General features: G+C 54.1%; 4 protein-coding genes across 4 annotated transcripts; 3 read left to right on the plus strand and 1 right to left on the minus strand.

Annotated features, from left to right (window-relative positions):
* Positions 1 to 66: 66 nt before the first annotated feature.
* PG994_005237 (uncharacterized protein) lies at positions 67 to 1005 on the plus strand (the record flags this gene model as incomplete). Its single annotated transcript, XM_066856646.1, has 2 exons — positions 67 to 136; positions 200 to 1005. The coding sequence occupies 2 exons, from the start codon at positions 67 to 69 to the stop codon at positions 1003 to 1005; spliced, it is 876 nt and encodes a 291-aa protein (XP_066718813.1).
* Positions 1006 to 4359: 3354 nt separating this feature from the next.
* Positions 4360 to 5806, minus strand: PG994_005238 (uncharacterized protein; the record flags this gene model as incomplete). Its single annotated transcript, XM_066856647.1, has 2 exons — positions 4360 to 4392; positions 4439 to 5806. 2 exons carry the CDS (start codon positions 5804 to 5806, stop codon positions 4360 to 4362), a joined length of 1401 nt encoding a protein of 466 aa, XP_066718814.1.
* Positions 5807 to 13172: 7366 nt separating this feature from the next.
* On the plus strand, positions 13173 to 13723 carry PG994_005239 (uncharacterized protein; the record flags this gene model as incomplete). Its single annotated transcript, XM_066856648.1, has 3 exons — positions 13173 to 13268; positions 13313 to 13420; positions 13634 to 13723. The coding sequence occupies 3 exons, from the start codon at positions 13173 to 13175 to the stop codon at positions 13721 to 13723; spliced, it is 294 nt and encodes a 97-aa protein (XP_066718815.1).
* Positions 13724 to 16474: 2751 nt separating this feature from the next.
* Positions 16475 to 17154, plus strand: PG994_005240 (NUDIX domain-containing protein; the record flags this gene model as incomplete). The annotated part of the gene is given in 2 exon segments (XM_066856649.1): positions 16475 to 16545; positions 16557 to 17154. The coding sequence occupies 2 exon segments, from the start codon at positions 16475 to 16477 to the stop codon at positions 17152 to 17154; spliced, it is 669 nt and encodes a 222-aa protein (XP_066718816.1).

Consider the following 17154-nt stretch of genomic DNA (forward strand, 5'->3'; position numbering starts at 1 on the left):
ATCACCAGAGCACGAAACCCTTACACAAAGCCTACTTTTAAAAGCACCACGCAGCAATCCGTCAGAATGGCTTCCAACAACGCCCTCGGCCGCGACAAGCTCTTTGACTTGACGGGCCGCGTTGCTCTCGTCACGGGTACGTCATACCCTCTTACCTTTTCTGGGAAATATGAGTGTGGCTAACAAGTCAAACGATCAGGCGGCGGCTCGGGCATCGGCCTCATGGCCACCCAAACCCTCGTGGCCAACGGCGCCAAGGTCTACATCACCGGCCGCACCGGCGAGAAGCTGGACCGCGTCGTGGAGCAGTACTCCCAAGGCAAGGACAGCATCGTGCCCCTTACCTGCGACGTCGGCTCGAAGGAGGAGATCGCCAAGCTCGTGAAAGACATCGAGAGCCGCGAGCCCTGCCTCTGCATCCTCATCAACAACGCCGGCATCAGCACCCCCACGGTCTCGCCCGAGAGCGGGTCGGCCGAGGAGATGAAGCAGAACCTGTTCGACACGGAGAACGCCAGCTTCGACGAGTGGCGCGAGTCGTACAACACCAACGTGGCGTCGCTCTACTTCACGACGGCGGCGTTCCTGCCGCTCCTCCAGAAGAGCAGCCAGCGGCACCCGGGCTGGTCCGGCACCGTCATCAACATCAGCAGCATCAGCGGCCTCATCAAGACGGCGCAGCACCACTTCGCCTACAACGCGTCCAAGGGGGCCGCGATCCACCTGACGCGCATGCTGGCCAACGAGGTGGCGGGCCAGGGGCTCAAGGTGCGCATCAACAGCATCGCGCCGGGCGTGTTCCCGTCCGAGATGACGGCGGGCGAGTCGGGCGGGGACCAGAAGAGCCACATCCCCAAGGAGAAGTATGCCAAGAAGGTGCCCGCGGCCCGGCCGGGCAGGGACGAGGACATGGCCCAGGCCGTGCTGTTCTTCGCCGCCAACCAGTACCTCAACGGGCAGACGGTCGCGGTCGACGGCGGGTACACCCTGGCGGCCGGCTTGTGAGCGAGCATATGAGGTCCACCCGCTTCTGGTGATTGTGGATTTGTCTGCAGGGAAAGCAAAGGCAATGTATTATTCTGCTATAGGAATCTAGCGTATAACGAATGAATGAACGATTGAACTCACCGACACACTCTTCAAGATGGAGCACCGTCGCATGGATCAAGCATGAAGTTTACATAGGTACAGCTTGAGAGCTGGGCCCTGATCCACTGGCTGAAAAGGAGTCCTTTAGGATTTTCAATCTTATCCCAACCGATGAGGCGTGGTTTGGCAGCCTTCGAGTTCGACTTCGGGAACATCGGGAGCGCCATGCGCAACTGCGAGCCCCGAAGGGGATTGAGTGCATGAACGCTAGTCCTACGGCCGGTTCTCACACACAGCAAGCAACCTTATATTGAGTTGCTGCTCACGTGCTCAATGCCGGTTGAGACAAGCTCAAGGCGAAGGTATTGCTCCTCCTCCCTCTGTGAGACATTCCTCCGCGTCCCACAGGGCAAAAAAGGGGGGAGGAGCTGTCAGTCAAAATCTCACGTTACGTTACAGACCGCCAGATCAAAGCCAAAAGACAAAATTAGGTAGACAGAAATAACAAACATCTTTTCTTTCGCGGGGTGATCATCCGCAGCGGTGCTCATGCTCGTGCGGGTTTGCGTGTCAGAAACTCTATTTAACCTCACCGCTCCACCCCCCCCCCCCGGCACTGGCTGGGAAGGCTGTTGTCGTGAGGCTCCCAGGAGGTTCCGTTCCGAGCAAGGGCTCGCTATTGGGGGAATATCGGATTATGGTGTGTGTCCTTCGTCATTCCATCACGGCGCGATATATTGGGATAGATATATGCTTTCAAAGGTTCATAGCGACATCAGAAACCCCCGCGAGTCTGTAACGTAACAGGGCAGCAAAGGGGGGGGGGACGAGGACAGTTGCTAGCTAGGTTTGGATTGAATTGGACGGGATGATTGGGTTTCTGACAACGTCAACACCGGCTGTTTCAACCCGAGAAGCCAATTGATTGATTGATTGCTTGCCCTTCCTTTGATTTTGCGCTCTATCCGCCCAGCGAGCGCTAGATCCTTCCTACTCATCCATCGTCAGCAGCAACCGCCAACAAGCCTTAGGAAAAGCGCCCCCGGGCCTCTGTTTGGCCAGCGAGCGGGTTTGGCTAAGTAGGCAGGGAAGGATTGTGGAATGCGCTGAGAGTTTGCTGCTATGATATGCTTCGCTCGCTATGGGCTGCTGTAGGCACTACGGAGTAGATGCTGCGAACTGCGAACTGCGAACATGCAAGCCATCTATCTAACCTGCTTGCTCGCATTCGCCAATTGAAATGCGCTCGGCTCACTTCCGTCTAAGCAATCAAAAACCTCCCAATAGGAAAGTCAACCGCAAACAGAAATCCCATGGAGGGAGGGAGAAACATACATGAACCGAAAACAGAAAGGAGAGATGACGGGGCTAAGACGGAATGTCTTTGTTCTTCTTCTTTCTGCTTGCAGGATCGGATTAGGATTTCGTGCAGCCAACGCCACGTTACTTTTTTACATGTATGTAAGTGGGTGGGTTCGTTACGATTTTACTTAGACTCTTGACAGTGTTTCGGCCTCTCCGTCGGGAACCAACGAGAGATAGAGAAAACAGAAAGTCGGTGTCCATATAACTGAAAAGAATACTCCGTAGGAACGGCGATATGCCACTTATGAAACAGACATGACGATGTACTTCCATACTCAAAATCGCTATATCATATCGTTAATCTCGCCAAAACGAGTAGGTAGTCGTCCCCATCCCCATCTCCATGCAGGCCCGAAGTACTCAGAATGGACATGTACATGTGCTGCTAAGACAGTTAAAAAAAAAAGAACGGCACAGGGATGCCACTCTCGCTTGCACCCGACGCTATCCCTATCGATAACCTTAAATATCCTCTGCCCGCTTGCTCACTCACGCATTCTCTTGTTTCTCTCCGTCATGTCATCTTGACCGTATGAAGAAACTCTAGGGCTGCTGCATTCAGGAGAGAGTTTTGCATCAATATAGGCACACCCCCTCTATCAATCAGGTCCGTCCGTAGGTGTTCATCGTTGGGACTGCTGCATACTGTTTTGTCGTGTCCTGATAGAAGCAATAGCAAATACACAATACAGATATGTAGACACTGTACTTGAGGAAACGGACTGCTACCCTGACCAGGGCGGTCGGGGTTTGCGCTGGTTTGGGATGATCAGCGGCTAGGTAATGGCTAAAATGGTGGGCTGCCATGCCCACGGCGCGAAACGCTAAAGCAGGGCGGTCGCTGCGCGGCGAACAGCAAAAAAATTGAGATGGCAGAACCGCCGTATTGGGTTTTTGGCATGTGAAATCGCGGGACCAGACCAGACCAGACACACGACCCTAACTAACGGACGGACGGGTAGACGGCACGGGTACACCATTTCTGAGACAAGAGACACTAGATGGCAGCGGCAACGGGCGACAATCCACTGGGGTAGACATACGGTACTTGTGTCAAGCAATCTGTAGATACATGTATGGGATAAGTTTCTTCAATTTGCGTTGCGTGAAGCTACATATATGTAGATCTGCCAGTCTCGTAGATAATAGAGGGCCTAGGCCGTCGCGAACATGATCTTTTTGAAATATTCTATCCCGTACCAGGCAGAGGAGGACTCCCTTCATGAGAAATCTTCTCTCTCCGCCGTCGGCACATCTCGTTTCAAACTCGCTGGAAACCCGCTCCCCTCATCAAGCCGGGGAGGGTCCGAGGGGTATCTGACCTCTTGTAAGTGACATCAAAATCAAAATAAAGACTCAGCTCTGTCGCCTACTCATTGGGAGAGGGAGGGAGAGTGGCCAGCAACGCCGAACAAATGCAAATATCCTCGACTCTGTGTAAGTAGCCGTGCCGACAAAAGAAAAAACAATATCCCTGGTCTGTGCAAAAAGGGAGAAGGCCGCTGCAAAAAATCCTGTCGGGCCGCCTGTCCGTCGCATGAGGAAAACCTGAAGTGGGAGGAGAGTTGGAGTGTAGCGTAGGGGGTGTCGCACTCCGGGTATCACAATTGTAGTCGAACCCTGATGCTGCTGTATCGTGTATCCGGGGTAAGGAAAAGAAGAAAACCAAGGGACTCGACAAGTCAAAATCGAGGTGTAAAAGACAGATCGCTAACCGGCCAATCTCGGTTGTAGCCGATATGGTGATGGGAATAATAGATTATTAACCAATCGCAATGCATTGTATGAGTCGAGCAGTTCGTAAGAGAAAAATAAAGAAGAAATTCGCTGTCGTTAAAACGTAAGAAATCATGGTGGTGATATGATCTTGTGTTGTAGAACACCAGCCCATTCCCGATGGGCCGATTAAGTTGGTTTCTCTCCGGTGTCCGCGGGTCGCTGATGCTTGCCGTTGGAGCAAAGGGGAAGAAGGTCCTCTATACACGTAAGAAGCGACGTGGTGCTTCTCGAGCCAGCCGACCTTGTCGAACGCGGTCCACAGCTTCGACGCCTTGTTGACGTCGATCTTGCACGCCTGCTGCGCGTCCGTCTTGCGGAACTCCTTGCCGATGCGCAGGCAGTCGAGCCGCTTCAGGAACATGCGCCGCTTGCTCGTCAGGTACGTCGCGCAGTCCAGCCGCAGGTTGGCCGCGAGCGCGAGCTCGTCCGGGTGCAGCAGGTGCCGGTGGGGGTCCCCGGACAGGTCGATGGGCGCGCCCTTCCAGTCCACCTTCATGCTGTTGGCCTTGGCCGGGGGCAGCGTACTGAGGGGCGGGCAGAGGTCCGGCAATGATTGGAAGTCCTTGTCCTCGCGGTTGGGCGCCACGATCCGCCGAGATGAGGGCTCGGGCGTCGGGCTCTTAGGGACCCGGGGAGAGGGAGCTGGAACCGCGCGGATAGGGGGCGGCGGGTTGGACCGGATGGGACGAGGAGCAGAAGACGACTGCTGCTGGTGGTGATGCTGTTGATGATGCTGCTGATGATGCTGGGATGCCTTGGCAGGCTTAGGGGCCGCCGGCTTAACGACGCGCTGAACGTGTTGGCGGATGGGCTGAGGCTTGGCCGCCAGGATCGGGTGCAGCCGAAACTGGTTGTGTCTGGCCCCGGCCTTCCGGTCCTCGAGCAGTTGTGCCCGCTCTCTTTGCAGCCAGCCCCGGGGGTTCTCCATGAACTTCTTCATGACCTGCGACTTGAAGAACAGCGCCAGCTCGTAGTCCTCCCGCTGGGGCGGCGAGGCCTGTTGGAAGAATGCCTGCGAGCGCGCATACACATGTTCGTCGACGATGCGCTGGGCCGCTGCCACCGACTCGTCGGAGGGGAAGAGCGGGCGCTGGGGTGGCGAGTTGGTCAGGTCATGCGTCGGATACAGGATGGGATCTTTGCAAGGCGTCGTCGTCGTCTTGGACGACACCGACGGGCTGAAGGCGTGGTCATGTACGCGGGTCTCCGGGGAGATGGGTGGCGAGATGGGCGCATTGGGTCCGGGGACCTTGCGCACGTCGGAGGTGACGTGGTTGGTCGACTTGGACATGGTGGATTGGGCGAAGGACTCATAGGGAGGCAGCTCGGGGGGCGACATGAGGTTGCTGATGTCGAAGGGCTTCTTGGGCTCCTTATTCTGCGATGAAGGCGTGGTGGTTGTTGTTGCGTCCATCATGGCGAACATGGGACGGGGGTGGTGTGTATTGCTGTGGTTGCTGCTGCTCTTGTTGTTGTTGTTGTTGTTGTTGTTGTTGTTGCTGTTGGATGTGGATGCAAATGGCGAAGAGGAAGCGGAAGAAGAGGAAGGGAATTGCTCAGAAGCAGAAGCCATTGAGTTCAGGTTATAAGCATCGAACGTGGCGGAAGGGCGTGTTCTTGTTGTAGTCGAGGCCGACGGTTTGTCAGCCATCTAATACCTACTACCCTGACCTCCTAATAGCGGTACGGTAGTGGTGGAGATGGATGGGGTGAGGACGAGAGTGGATGATGGACCCCTTTGATGCTCAAGTACCCTGTGGATGGGGGTACTTATGTGTGGAGAAGGGACAGTCGGAAAGGGTGAGACAGGCAAAGTACAGTCAGTGCAGAGCTGCTGTAACCCTGGGAAGTATAAGTGGTTTGCGGGCGGAGGAGGGGGGTGGGAGTATATGTAGGTGGTAGGCAAGCGATTGTTGACCAAGCAAGAGTCACTTCACCCAAGAGAGGTGTGGCCTTGGGGGGTGGCGAACCCAGGCAAACCAGGCAGAAGCCGCGAATTGAGTCAATTGACAAATCGGTCAATTGAGTCACGGCTATTGATTGATCCTCAATTGAAAAAGAAGGCGGAATCCTCGGCCTTTTTTTCCTCTTCTTCTATTTGGTTCCGTAGCCAGAACCAAGAGTGGCGGTGTTAGGCCAATTGCTGGTAGAATGAATGGCCTGGTCTCGTGAGTTGGATTGGATTGAATGGTCCGGCTAGCTTTCGCTGGATTCCAATTCCAATTCCAATTCGAATGGGCGGATGACGAGCGACTTATACCGTTGCCAGTGACTGTGTAGGGAGTTAGTTATGTCTGTCGGGGGATGTGGACTGGGTAAACTTGCGACCGCAATGGACAGGCAACCAATGCTTGGCGAGTGTTGGTCGAGCGAACAGAGAAGAGAGCCCCCAAGAATGCTGCGGAAGATGAATGAAAACAGCAAACAGATTTATCTGTTGGAAGTTCGCCAGAGCCTTATTAATACTTTCAAAGTATTAGGGAAGTAAAATGGTTGGTTGCCAGAGGCCAATTCGATGGTGAGGATACAGTTGTCCCTTCTGGATTGTTTGTCTAATTGAAACCCGCCCCAGGCTGTGTTCGTGGCCGAACCAACTGGTGTCCTGTCTGCTGCTTCGGGCGAACGAGAGAAGCTGAACGAACAACAGAGCGCGGGCAGACAAAGCAGGCAAAAAAGCAGGGAGCAATAATAAGAAGTAAGTAACCTATGGTACCCGACGGTAGGCAGGCCAAGGTACACGACAACACACTATACTTGAGTATGTATGCATGTACTTTATGTTCAGGCCTTGGCTTGGGTAGGAAGAGAGTAGCTGGGGGGCTTCAGCTTAATGGAATTGCTTTTGATTTATTATGCCCAATGCGTCAATGCCCAGGTTGGTTGCAAGTGCTGGGTGCCCAGTGGAGATGCTGTATCGGTATTGACTGGAGGAACAGACGGGGGAGGAGCGCGCTGTAGGTACGCTTGCGCTGGGGGGGATATTAGGCCTTCTTTGGTCGATAACGCCAGCAGCGCTTAGTGCGGGGTGTGGGATTGGGGCACCTTGGGTAGGTGCGTGTAAGACGACCTGTAAGTGGTGTCGATCGATCTCTCAATCGGGAAATCCGGTGCAGAAGTAAATAGCAACAAGAGAAAATTGGTGACTTGAAGGCTATCTATAGGCAGCGAATGGCCTGCTCTGTCTGGAAGAGAAATCACTCGGAAATAGACCTTCCAGGGCAAGTGGCGACTGATTGATTGTACGTAGTAGGTAGGTTATGATGGTTCATGTGTATGTATCACTCGTTCCAGGTCAGCAGACACTGTCTTCTTGATTGGGTGACACAGTACAGTAGCTGGCTGAGTATGGCAGACAAGTTGGGGAGCAGATAGAGTAGATGGGAGACAGAAGAGGTAGAAGTCGGAGAGAGGGAAAGACGAAGAGGAGTGGCTGTAGAGGAAGTCGTCCTTTTCTAATAAACTGTAGGCAGCGAGGGCAGACCGACCGAAACACAGGCAGATAGATTAGATCTTCGAACGAATTGGTGGTCAAGTGTAATAAGAGAGGAAGGGAAATAGAAGGGAAGGGGGAGAAGAGGCCAATGAAGAGCGAGAGAGAAGCATTGTGAGAGCGACGAGGCAGCCAGGAGCAAAGCAATCGGGCCTGAAGGTGGTCAAGAACTATCAAGACCGAACATTTACCCCATAACATCTTGGGCATGTACACACTATCACACTCACTTGTCGGATCATGGGCGACGTATTGATGGATATGGGTGTGAGTGTGTATGTTAGTGTGTGTGTGTGCATGCTGTGGTGGTGTGTGTCGTTGAGGAGTCACCCTCACCCTCCCACAATCTCTCTAACACACGCAAACTATCAAGTATGTACCAGTAGTTCTCAGAGAGTAGTAGTAGTAAATCAGGCATAGTAGGCAGACAGATAGACAGCACCCTCCAGTACAGAGATTACCCACCGAGTATGTCTGGTCCTGCTTCTGGACTGGTAAAGTGCATGTAGTTCGTGTTAGTCAGTCGGTCATTCAGTCAGTCAAGTCACACCCCAGATCATAAGGCAGGGCAGACGCGGCCGAGTGGGCGCAGGGATCTCTGCCCATGGGCCTTGGCAGCCCTCTCTGGGCTTAATTGGGATTCTGGGTGGGATAAAGTGATGCTGTGCTGCCACAGGGCGAATCTGTAAAATGAAAAGGGAACATAAAGGTATCGGCATGTACTCCGAGTGCAGCGATACTTTCTGGGTGTCCTCCTGGCGCCCGCTACACTTGCTCTCAGCCAACCACGGAGGCCAATCCGAAGCGCCCATCAGCCGTGGCCGGTCGTCATCCATGCTGTCTGGAGGCACGACCCTCGTTTCATGCACACCAGCTTGCGGGTTATCGCCGACTGGAATGCGATAGTTGAGTGATAGAGTGAGACGGAGCCCGGAGCGACACAAGTGCGAACGAAGGAACTGCCATTGACAAAGGAGGGGTGGAAACAGAGAGAGGGCAAACTGCACGCATTCCATATTATGTTATGTTAGGTAGGTATGTTCGCCGCTTGCAGTCAGCAGGCAGGGCTTGTGACGACGATCGACGAACCAATGCCGAGCTGGAATTGAACCGGGCGTTGGTGGCCGGATTGGTGATCAATCACCATCCCCAATGATTGATGCTTGCTTTCACGAGATAACGACAACAACAACAAGCAGGCGCGGGTAGATATCCTGGGTGTCGTGATCATTGGGTCAATTGGCAAAGGGCATCAAAAGCAGGACTTTGGTCAAACGAGAGGGGGGTCTGTCTCAGAAACCGTGGGCGTGTGATGCACACTCACAAACATACATCTATGTACATACCAAAGTACGGAGACAGACACACACACTCACACCACCCCCGCCTTGCCGTAGACTTCCTCGCGTGGATCATCTGTGGGCAAGGATGCGAAAGTGGGTATAGTGTGGTTAGCATAGCATGGGAGTGCATACTTGAGAGGTATGTACATAATTGTGTGCATCTCTTAACAACAACATCCATTGATGATGAGTCCAGTACAGTCCAGTCCAGGGATTGACGCCCAATAGAGCACTGCAATGAAATTTGTCACACCCAACCTTGTGTGTGCCTGTGCCTGTGTCTGTCTGTAGCATGTAGTCTGTAGTCTGTAGTCTGTAGGCCGGCCTGATCTTGAAGCATCGCCTGGCACCAATCACGATGGCGAATTGGCCCATTCTGGTTGTGAGAGCCATCACACTGTCTCGTGAAAAAGTGACAATGACGATTGCGCGCTCGAGAACGGCAGGTGGGTGCAGTTTGTCCCAGAGAGGGTGAACACGCTCAGGGACTTATGACTTGCATATTCACAGCACCGAAACCAGCCCTGGCAGGCAAGACAATTACGACGACTAGAAACAGGCAGTAGGTAGGTTGGCAATGCGACAGGTCAGCAGGCACACATTCGTTCAATTGGAGTATGTTAGTAGACTTGGGTAGATACAGTACAATGTATTCATTACAGATCAATTGGTGCCTGTTGAAGAAAAGTCCATATGGATAGGAGGGCGGCCTAACACGCCGATTGAGTTTGAGGCTATCTAGGACTCGGACGTTGCCGCCGTATCGCCGTTAACCACGACGACTAGCCCGATACCCAAAACGTTCCATAGGTAAGCAGCAACACCAAGAATCGGAGTAAAAAAGGGGGCGAAATGCAATAGAAGGCTTGGGTTGTTCTACGACTGGATCAACGTAGATGTATGTGCTGGGGCCAAACAAAAACACTGGCACGCAATGTGCAGCGCAGCCCAGACTGTCGTGTCAATTGTTTTCTGGTGCTGCGTCATGCGGCTGTCATCTCATAAGTAGGATAGGACTGCAATTGGGTTGAATTGGACCTCATATAGGACTCGCGTGCGCCCAATTGGTGAGGGACACAGATTCCTGATGCCGAGAATATGATACAAGCCAAAACTTTGACAACGCATGGGCGAAACGATTACGGGTGAATGAACGGACATGTTGGCGCTGTCTGGTCCAGTATTTTCTGGTTGCATCTGCATTATTGCCCATCAACGCATATGCCTTCTAGAAGCCCTGGCTGTGTCCAATGCCACCGCGTCAATCAGGTTACTTAGCTACGCGTTGAGTTGATCTACAGTTTGTTGCCATGCAAGCCCGTGGTTCCAATTCCGAGGATATCGCACCATTGGGTCGGTGCCTTTGCTAGAATTACCCCACGGCGCGGCACAGGCAAGAGTTAGAGGAGAAGTCAATTGGCCAAGTACAACGCTTTCCTTGGTCGTGGTAAGCGAGCACTCAACGAATCGATACATTAGCTTGTCGTCATCCAGCTAGAGAAGCCTAACCTAACGCAAGTACTTGGTCGCAAGTGGTACACATCATACGAAAATGTTGAGAGCATGAGAGTCAGTCAGATACGAGAGAGGGGTGCGCTGTTGACCCAATGCTCTTGGTGGGTTCCTCGTCAATGTGAAGAGAGAAAAAGGCCGAGCAAGCAGAGCAAAACAATCGATTGATGAATGGATGATATGATGATGAGGAGATTTTCCATCCCACGATCGCGACCAGGAGGCGAATGGAAGGACAAGACTCGGCAGAATAGGGTGCCAATTGGCCAATCAGCGGTGGAAATTGGCCGAGTAGAAGGCCTTATGCTGGCTTTTGCCAACTCAATTCCTCAATTGCCTCGCACGAGTCTGGACGCAGCGGTGGCTTTTTTGCCTGCGTGCCTGCGTTTCGCATCTCCTGAACGAGATCCGCTCATCGGGTCAGTTCCCAGATTGCTGCCGCTGTTGGGCCGAGGGGGGACCTCCATTCAGGGTCCTGCAGCCGGGGCTAGTCGGAATGGAAGAAGCCCAGAAGGAGGCAGTGAGTCATACGATGCGTGGTCGTGCCAGACGTGTAAGTGCTTCAGTCGACGACAAGTTCTGGACAAAGGGAAAACTGGCGGCAGGATGGAAGATGGACGAAGAAAACCAACTAGTTGGGCAATGGGGAATCCAACGACGGGAACGGGCACAAAAGAAGCGCATGGCAGACGCAGGGCTATCCCAGCTGGATTGCTGGTCCAGCCCGTTGATTCGACCGCTACCTGTGCCTGCTGCGATCTGCCCATGGAGCAGATTGGCCCTGAATGGGTTTAGAGGCTTCCCCCAATTGATCTCCAGAAGTCCTCCCATGCGGCAGATTTGTACTGTACAAAGCCGGGCAAGCCCACAATACTTGGGATCCGGGCGTCATCTGTATCAATCACAAGCCAACGGCAGTGGGTGAGGTGAGGAGGGGGGTGCCATTATCGCTGCTGGTGGGTGGCTCAGGATGTGTGTATTCTTAGCCCTGTTAGCCTCTTCTTTGTGCTTGTTTTCGCTACCACTGCTACGCTAGAATAGAACCCGATATTGTTTGTATGTCATGCCTTGACTGGTGATCGATTGAATTGCCAGATAGATAGGGAAACAGGATGGCGCGCTTGTCTTGCAATTGACGTTCGTCGCATCTCCGCGTGGTCTCTGTCTGTCGGTTTCAAATCCCAGTTGATTTCGGGGGGCTTGAGGCGGGTAGCTATCGCAATCAATTGATGGGTTTGATCGGCCAGTTCAAGTGCCGTCCGTCCAAAATGCCTGCACGTCTCAGAGTTCATAACCCACCTTCAGCTACACCTAGTTTATCGATAATGCTATATATATATACACGGCGCAGTATAGGCGGCGTGCAGGCAGATTGGATACAATGCATAATCATAATGGCCCTTCCCTTTCTCGACTCTTGTGTCACCAATTGATTCCAAAGGTGATCACGCAAAAGAGACGTATCATTCGTTCTGCTCGACCAGTTGCTGCCTGTCGAATTCGGGCCTCCGCGGAAGCCCCAATTGCCGGGGCGGCGTCATCAATGACTTGTACCATTGTGCTACCTAGCTGGTCCTGATAGACTATCCCCATCCCCATCCCCATCCCCATGATCCCTCCAGGTTAGCGTCAATCTCGCGGCCTTTGGACTGGAAATCCCGGCATCGCAATTGATCCCGACTTCCTTTCTCCTCACAAGTGCTCCCTGGCTCCTCTTTTGCTCCTCTGTGCTCAGCAATCGCCATCCTGGCCGTGCTTCTTTACCGCCAATTCCTCCCCCGTCCGCCAAGGAGGCTCGACTGGCAACTCCTTGGGGAATGGGGATGGGGATGGGACTATGCTATGATCGGACCCCCACCGCCAGAGCTCAGGCCTCCTCTCCTTCCTCTCTCATGTACCGGGGAAAAGGGAAACGCCTCCGTCGTGCTGGTAAAGCCAATCCCCCTTATGACTGCATCCTAGAGCAGCAGCCACCTGTACCACAGCATTACCAGAGAGCCTGGGGAGTTTTGACCTAGGCAGCCAGCACTGGCTGTGTGGCGTCGTCATCGTCGCCATCTCCGTTGCCTATCTATCTCGCCATTGCGGCTTGCCATTGGATTCTCTAGTGACTGCCTACGGGGCCACCATGGATGCGCTTACGTCCTTCTCTACTTGCCCAGGAAGGGCAGGCAGATAGGATTTCCGCTTCGCCAGCCACCGGATTGACTTCAAGCCCCTGCTGGTCGCTGACCCGGTGATGCGATATTGCCCGTTGCCACGCTATGAAGAGGAGAGGAGAACTAACAAGTCCCAAAGCACCATGATCGATCCGTGCTGAAATGGTCAGCTCACGAATAGGAACCGCAGTGGTGTGTGTGAGTGACATCCGTAGTCCCCATAAGAATATACTCACGAGCCTTGGCGATTGAAGGAGGCTCGTTACGGCTGCGAACGTCGTCGTTGCAGCTTGGCCCGACGCCACACCACCCCGCCTCATGTCACTATCAAACGGTAATGTGGTTTCTCTTCGCACATAGACTGCCACTTGATTCTCGTCCAGAGTAGTTAGTCTTGGTCAGCGATGGGGGTTCTGCAGCAATGCAATGTCCCGCATGACTTCGAGCCTCTTCGAACTGGTGGGTGAACCACCCCACTCCCAATGGCGCCTGGCTGTTGAAGCCGTTGCGACTCTGCAACCACCAGACCCGGTCAGTCACTACAAATACGAAATACCCATACTAGATAGATATAGGCAGAGAGAGTTCGACTGCAATCAAGTGACGGCGGCGGCGGCGGCGGCGATGCTATCTCGTTTATCTTTCCAACTACATACATGTACCCACCTGCCACCCATACTTGGGTATCCACACTGTCTCGCTCGAACACCACCACCCTTTTCCCAATTTCGTGATCACGCTCCGGTAGAGGCGCTGTCACTTGATCACGGTGCAAGACAATATGACGGATGGCCAGTCTCCCGCTTAGCGACATGCTCCAACGGTGAAGGGGGTGGTGTGTAGTAATCCACTTTCACATGTCCCATCCGCTGTGTCTACCTACTACACCCTCTTAGGGCTATTCTCACTTACTTCCTGCTTGCTTTCTTGCTGCTGCTGCTGCTTCTGCTGCTGCTGCTGCTGCTGCTTCGGTTGACCACATATAGCTGCGCGCTGAGAGTCTGTCTAGGTACTTACTTATCTTGCCAACTTACTTATCGAAAGATACCATTCGAGTTGGCCGTAGCCAAGAAGCAAAAGAGAGGGGAAAGCAATGCACGCAACTGGCGACGGATGCAGTCAACCGCAATCATGACGCTGGAATGAAGTGTGATATCGTTATCACCCCTCATTTTTAGACCCCCGTCGCTCTCCAGCTTCTGCCCCGAATCCCCGACCGACAACCCCGCCATTCCACTGTCGTCGTTGGGGATTTACCCAGCGACGCGCCCAAGGGGGGCCCCCAACTTCAAGATGTTGCAGTAGTGAGGACCTACATAACGGCTAACCTTGGGCACCACCGGGCGGTTATCAACGCCGTCGTTTGAGAACTGGGTGACTGACTGGGCTTGGAGCTGGAGAGGCTCACCGTTCACGCATCCATTCCCCATGTCACCGCCGTATATTCGTGTTATTAATCAACGCTTGACACTCGCACTTGAGCCAACGGTCGCCAGATGGCTCATCACGTAGTCTGTGTCCATTGGCGTTCTTGCAGACGAGGGGCTGGCCAGCGATCAAGCGGGTTCGTTCGCCCTACCTACCTGCCTACCTCAGTAGGAGAAACGCCGCAGACCCCCAACTTGCAACATCGCATCTCCGTATTTATCCGCGTTCCTCACCTTAGGCTCCGTAGTAGGTGTGCCTCGCTGCATATCTTCACCGTCATTTACGGGCTTCCTTCCCAGCTTCTCTCTTCCAGGGGCTCACTAGCCCTGAACTATTGACGAATAGACTGGTTCACGTGCATGCCGGCTCCTGTGTGTGGGTCGGGACGATCTGGGCGAAGAAGCAATATTGAGCGTTCTTCTCCGTATAGGATCGTCTGGAACTTGGAAGTACACGAGATTCATCTATTCTCACTTGTTCTACTCCGTATACATGGAAGATCATGATGATGACAAGTCTCGTCTGTCGTGCTTACCATCCGGGGTAAATGGCAGCATGACTGCATTCGCTCACGTGCATCATGTGATGTGATGGGACACAATGTTCTGACTAATACATATGGCCCAGATTGAATGCGCCCTCGAGTCTGTGAGTGCTCACTTTGATGTAGGTGAGATCGTGGGAAGCGAGATTCTTCTGCAGCGGAACGGGGTTCTGGGTCAGTCCTTTTTCTTCTTCTTCTTCTTCTCTTTTTCTGTCCCTTGCCGACGATCGTCCGGCCCCCCGATTCGCAATCTACTGCTTCTACTGTACTCCACGTATATTTTCCGTGGGCATGCTTCTCGCGCGTTCCTCTGGGCAGGCAAGATGTTACATCGAACCAGCCCAATTCCGTTGGTTGGTTCCCGGAGGGAAGGGTTGGTCAGCAACACATGGATCTCATGCGACCCCCATCCAGCATCCCATCATCCCTCACTTACTGCCGCTGTTGCTGCTGCCACTACTCTGCGCTCGCATCCGCCCCCGTCTTCCGCTGTAGTTTGTTTGTTTCGTTTCGTTTCGTGCATTCTGCATTCCCCCCAAAAAGGGCCTAACAACATCATGATCCATCCAGAGCCGAGATGACCGGTTTTTCCCTCCTGTGCAACCTCTGTCCTGCCCGCCGTCGAGTCCCTCGACTCTGCTTGGTTCGTTGCTGTACCATGTGGCCACTGTCCATACCATACATATACGGCTGATCAATGCCTAAGCGATCGATTCGATCAATCATTCCCCTCATCGGCGGGCCAAGACTGCGGCAGGCCCCCACTGGTCCTGGTCCTGGATTCTGACATATCCGACAGAAAACGACATGGCAGGGCATGGCATGCCATGGAGTCTTTTAAGCCGTCCTAGTTATAGAGGAAGGATTTGTGAGCGCGGGGGTCTCCTATGAATCTGAACCGCCAGCCAGCCAGCCAGCCAGCCCTACTTATCTGAGCGGCCGTCGTCGTATGGTGAACGGGAGCGAGCGGTCTATTACTGCCTGCCAACCAGATTGGACAGACATGGCGGGCCTCGAACCCGTCGTTGTCTGATGTACTAGCCAAGTAAGTAAGACGGGATGTGAGCCTCAAAAAGGCCAGTAGTCTCTGGAAGAAGCAATCCAGATCCAGCAAGGTAAAGTTTCTGGCCAAAATGAAACCACCCGAGGCTTGCCTTGCCCACCGCCCGTCAATCACATAAAAGCCGTGGGCTCGCACGGCAACTGTCTGTCTGGGTAAAACATGTTAGTTTGCTAAATCTTCCTGGCTTATCCCGTTCTTCTTTTGGACTTTCCAAGTGTGTGCAATTTTGTTCCCGTTATTTCTGTCATCTCCCAGCTCCCTTGGTTCAAACCCGTCGGTTGCCGAGCCGAGGTTTTTTCTATAGGTCCCCCTTCCGTCGGGATCCCGGGAGATAAAACCCCCATCACCAACGCCGCAGCAGCGAGCTTGCTGCACCAGGACGGATTGGGGGCAAGAGCCGCAGCTTCCAACAGCGCGCGCAGTTGCAGGCCAGGCAGCGGCCCCGGGTCATCTGTCAAATATATTGGGGACTTGACTCACCCCGTCATCCCTAAGTAATCAAAAGCGGACTTACACACACATATGCTGCTTCTTCCCACTGCTGCTGCTGCTGCTACTGCTGTCGCTCCTTGCGTCTTATTACTAATCGCACGCATCTACGCCGCCGACGACGGCTAGGCGCAGCCAACTCGCAATTTACGCAAACACGCATATCCACCTATACTCGTACAGAGATCAACGGGGACATACATCACCCGCATTATGGCTGCCTACATGTGGGACACCAAGGTCTACCCGGCCGAGATGTTCGTCGAGTCATGCGGTGCCATCCTGTTCGACCTAGGCGGGTCGGGAGCGGCAGCGTCATCGGCGTCGTCCGCATCCTCGGATTCGGACCCCACCACATCCCCGAGAAGGAGAAGAAGGTGTGCCTGCTGCACTACATGGCCAAGGACCAGTGGCTGCTGCCCAAGGGCCGGCGCAACTGCTGCGAGACGCGCCAGGCCGCGGCGGTGCGCGAGGTGCGCGAGGAGTCCGGGTACGCGTGCCGGCTGCGGCCGGTGACGATGCCGACGCGGGCCCCCTCGGTGCTCGAGGCGGCCGACGTCAAGGACTTTGCGCGGACCTACCCGGGCCTCACCGAGCCATTCATGCTCGAGGTGCGCGACCTCGGGCAGGGCGAGGGGGAGGGGGTCAAGCTGGTCTGGTGGTTCGTGGCCGAGGTGCTCCGGCCCGGTAGCGTTGGGGGTGGTGCTGGCGATGGGGATGGGGATGGGGATGAGGAAGAGTTCCTAGGGCACGGCGAGCCCGAGGTTCACTTCGAGCCGGCGTTTTTCGACTGCGACGCGGCGCTCAAGAAGCTTACGTTCCAGAAGGACCGCGAGGTGCTGAGGCGGGCCATGGACCTCGTCGAGAGTTCCAAGTGGGATTGGAGCGATTGA

Source organism: Apiospora phragmitis (assembly GCF_038363925.1).
Source record: "Apiospora phragmitis strain CBS 135458 chromosome Unknown utg000005l:1.0-4161743.0:1.0-4166827.0, whole genome shotgun sequence".
NCBI lineage: Eukaryota > Fungi > Ascomycota > Sordariomycetes > Amphisphaeriales > Apiosporaceae > Apiospora > Apiospora phragmitis.